The sequence below is a fragment of the Lipotes vexillifer genome, unplaced genomic scaffold (assembly GCF_000442215.2).
Source record: "Lipotes vexillifer unplaced genomic scaffold, Lipotes_vexillifer_v1.1 scaffold732, whole genome shotgun sequence".
Taxonomy (NCBI): domain Eukaryota; kingdom Metazoa; phylum Chordata; class Mammalia; order Artiodactyla; family Lipotidae; genus Lipotes; species Lipotes vexillifer.
The window spans coordinates 207,770-212,049 of record NW_006792596.1 but is presented as its reverse complement, the minus strand read 5'-3'; the positions used below and the strand labels follow the sequence as shown (position 1 = coordinate 212,049).

Below are 4,280 nucleotides of genomic sequence, written 5' to 3'. Positions count from 1 at the left end.
TATATATATATATATATATATATATAAAGAAACTGGGAGCAGATGAGATAACCCTGGGAGACAGGAAAGACGGAGGGAGACAACGGGAAAGCAGGTACAGTGCAAGGGCTGGGGGAGGAAAGGGAACCTTTAAAAATGATAAGAATTGGTTCAAAAGGCAAGAAGAAAACTAAAGGAGTTTAGTGTCCCTGAAACCATGGAAAAAGTGAGCATAACAAAAGTGGGCAAGAGCGCCAGAGACTTCAGAGGTCAAATTGTAAGAACTGAAAAGTATCGTTGGGCTGGCAACTCGGTCAGCTATGACCCCGGTGAGAACACCTGCACCTGATTGGCAAAGCCGGAAGTGAGGTTACGGTGCACTGAAGAGTGAACGACTCCTAAACGTCACAAGATAGTTTTCTAGGTGACAGGGGCAACTATCTGTAAAACACAAATGGCCAGGAAAGAGTTTGCTACTAATTCCTTTAACAGAGCCCTCCCGGAGCTCCCTGGAAAACAGGCCTGGGGTGGAGACAATTCATCGGCAGCACACCAGCCAGGCCAGAGCCAGCACCCTTCCTCCCAACCCCAGGATTTCTCCAAGCAAGTAGACCACAGGGGTTTCTTTCTCTTTCCCCTTTCCCCTTTCCCCTCTCCCCGTACAACCTAGTCAAAGTGCAAATGAAAACCCAAAGTCCCCAGGGGTGGTGGGAGTGGACAGGGCAGAGGAACAGGTGGGTTGGGTGGGGGAAGGACAAGCAGGCGAAGGCAGCTGAAAGAAGGAAGCTGTTGTAATTACCGGTATAAGCATATGGGGTGGGTGGGGATACAATGTTTTATGTTTGAGCCTGTCTAATTCTATAAACAGAATTAATCAGACACCTAATTTACAATTACATGACAAAGTGTTACTGTCATAAAGCCTAATCTCAAAAAAGAAAAAGGGAAAAGCATTCCTAAATCCACTTCATTGAGTTTCAAGTATACACAATTTAAAAGTGAAATTTATTTTGCCGGGGAGGAATGGTTCAATTTCTAACACTTTCTAATACCTTCTGTCAAACAGCCAAGTACAACTTCGCAGCAAGAGATGAAGAATTTCGGGCAGAGCATGACACTACCAATAAATATAACCATCAAACAGAACCCTTTTCCAAAAACATCTGGTGTAACCACTTTTTTAAAAAGTTCTATTCATCTTGAGAACCCTAAGTTATCTATGTGTTCCTACGGAATAAATCACGAAGAAACTATGGATGGGCTGATAACAGGGAAATCATTTCGTTTGACTTTGCTAGTGATACCAAAGCATGGGCGAAAAAGACACATGATGTCAATATTAAATTATCCCCTTGGTTAACTGATGCTCAGTTGTTACAGAAATATAATTATAGAACAAAGAAGGAAAAGCAAAACACCATGGAGGCCTTAGAAAGCTTTGTCTTAATTTCAAAAAGCTGTTTGTTACAAAGAAATCCTGTAAAATCTTTCAAGGTGGGTGTTTTTGTCATTGTTAGTTTTAGGTTTTTTTAATTAACTGGCTAGAAAAACACTGTTGGTCCTTGATGACAAACACTGATTTGCTTTGTGCAGACTAAAGACTGCCTTAATGCTGAGAGCTAACAGTAAAAGAATAATTATTGCTTAGAGAAGCCAAAATATGCTCCACCAATCACAAAGCATAGTCAAACTGAAAAAAGCCACTTTGGACACCAGAACCTCTGCATTTAAGTTAGTAAAATCCCTTCATGTAAAATTATTTTTACAGTATTTTAAGGTGCTCACATCTCTCATGTGATTCTCACAAATAAGGAGTTAGAGGGACTTCCCTGGTGGTACAGTGGTTAGGAATCCGCCTGCCAATGCAGGGGACACGGGTTCGAGCCCTGGTCCGGGAAGATCCCACATGCCACGGAGCAACTAAGCCCGTGTGCCACAACTACCGAGCCTGCGCTCTAAAGCCCGTGAGCCACAACTACTGAGCCCACGCGCCTAGAGCCTGTGCTCCACAACAACAGAAGCCACCGCAACAAGAAGCCCGTGCACCGCAACGAAGAGTACCCCCTGCTCGCTGCAACTAGAGAAAGCCTGCGCGCAGCAACGAAGACCCAACGCAGCCAAAAAAAATTAATTAATTATTACAATTTCTAAAAATAAAAATAAAAATAAGGAGTTGGAGAGGAAGGCCATTATTACTACCCATGTGTAATAATTTCAGTAAACAAATTTCCTAGAGCACCAAGGGACAAGCTCTCACCGCCACTCGGAACAAAGGCATCCTCTGAGTCACCATACATGAGGGAATGTGACACAAGTCCATGATGTGAGCCAGTGAGGCTCTTTACAGTGGATTTCATTCCAGTGTGGTTAACATGTGGCTAAATCAATGAACTGACCCAACTCAATATAACATATAAATCACTTTTATAAGTATAAAACTTTCCACTTCTCAAAGCTCGCCTAACATTGTCCTACACTCAGTACCTTGGTGGAAACAGCAGAGACCATAAAAAGCATGCATGTGGTCAGCTGATTAGTTAGTAGCAGTGTAGAGAGGGGAACTCAGGTCTCTACTCCCCCAGCTCCAAGCCATTACTGCTTAAACAGAAGATAACAGAGTACCTACAAAGCCAATGATAAACTGGGAAGACGAGATAGTTAGATCAGTTTCTAACTCATTTTCTACAGAATACTAAAAAATGTACACCTGGAGGGCCTGAACCAGCAAAAGGAATGAGAGCTCTCTATCTGGAGTGGTCATGGGGGCACAGAAAGCTGAATGCTTTTAAGGAAAAACAAAACAAAGCATCAATGTCACTGCAGAGCCTACAATAATAATAAACGTCTAAAAATCCTGAACATGATTTTTGCAAGGTTATTAACTAAGACAAACCATTAGAAAAATCTACACGATCAAACTGATTTAATTTAAACAAAGTGTTGGACCAAAATGGCAACTTCAAGAATGATAAGGCCCAAAAGCTTAAAAAGTAAACAGCGTTGACCTTTAGAATATTTACCTTGAATTCTATGATGAAGGGTAGCACCTCATTAGATGAATAGCCTTTATGCTGCTTTCAGAAATATAGCTATTAAGCGTTCACTAAATTCAATGTCTATAATCCAACACATTAAAGGTAAAGTGCAATGTTTCATAACAACAGGAGTATAGATTGACACAGACTTGTTATTTTTCCGGCACAATCTTTAGCAATCAGAAAACAAAATTTGACCTACAGCTCTCTCCTTCATCACAATCACTGAATGGTTCTGAGGACCTAGTTTGCTCACCAAATAATAAAATCATCCATTTTCTCTACGATGCCAACTTTCTGAAACACAAAGAACACAGTAGTTGCACTGCTAAGAACAGCAGCCACCATGTACTGAGTGCCTTCTGTGTGCCACAACCTGTGCCACTGATGTTATATGTGTTATCTCATTTCACCCCTAAAACACAACTCACAAAAGAGAAGTGTCCAAGTGGGCCACCCAGCTAGAAAGCAGCAGAATCTGAATATGAACTCAAGAACATCTAACACCCACTGTGTTTTTGCAAACTCAGCAAGCACACCTGCAAGTCCTGGAAGCACCAGAACTGCCTAAAGGAGCCTGAGAGAGCACAGAGCCTAAGAGAACTCACCAATATTCAAACCCTTTATATCTGTTTTTCATAGAAACCTTCAAGTGTGAGAGCAACTCCATCATTCTTTAACATCTGTAAGGAAGTCATTCTTAACCTTTTTAGGAATCTGATGAAAGCTATGGATCTTCTTCCCAGAGGCTGACATACAAAAATTTTGCATCATTTTAGAAGGTTCAGACTCCTAACATCCATCTACATATTTTTAAAATTCTCAACTGACTGAGCTAAGAATCAACAGAATGAGATTTAAAAAGTACAAACTGGCACAAGAGTTCTTTGGAAATTGTTTTAACTGTTAGCACAACTCTGCTCATGTAACTGAGCCTAGTTTTCATGCTTCTGACAAATCTAATGCAAAGACGTCACCAAAGGAAAGAAGGGAGTTTTAGATGCCACCACTGATACTCACCGTTTTCCTGTGCAATTCTTATCATTCAGGCCACCAATCTTGTTTATGGCAGACCAGGCTGTGAGGGCCACATATGGCAGAGAGGCAGCTTGAGCATGAGTGAGTGATTTGGGCTTGTGAGAGACCTAGATTTGAAGATAACAGTCAAAAATAAGCAAATGACTTGCAAACCTATGAACACAATTAAGTACATCTATCTTCACAGGAATCCAACTATTTTCAGATATAACATTTGGCCAGGTTCAG

General features: G+C 41.2%; 1 protein-coding gene across 1 annotated transcript in view; it reads right to left on the bottom strand.

Annotated features, from left to right (window-relative positions):
- Positions 1-4,280, bottom strand: part of RTN4IP1 (reticulon 4 interacting protein 1) — a 45,520-nt gene that overhangs the window by 34,343 nt on the left and 6,897 nt on the right. The window contains exon 4 of the mRNA XM_007465759.1: positions 4,035-4,159. Within this exon, the coding sequence (XP_007465821.1) occupies positions 4,035-4,159 (125 nt within the window). The remainder of the gene's footprint in view (positions 1-4,034; positions 4,160-4,280) is intronic.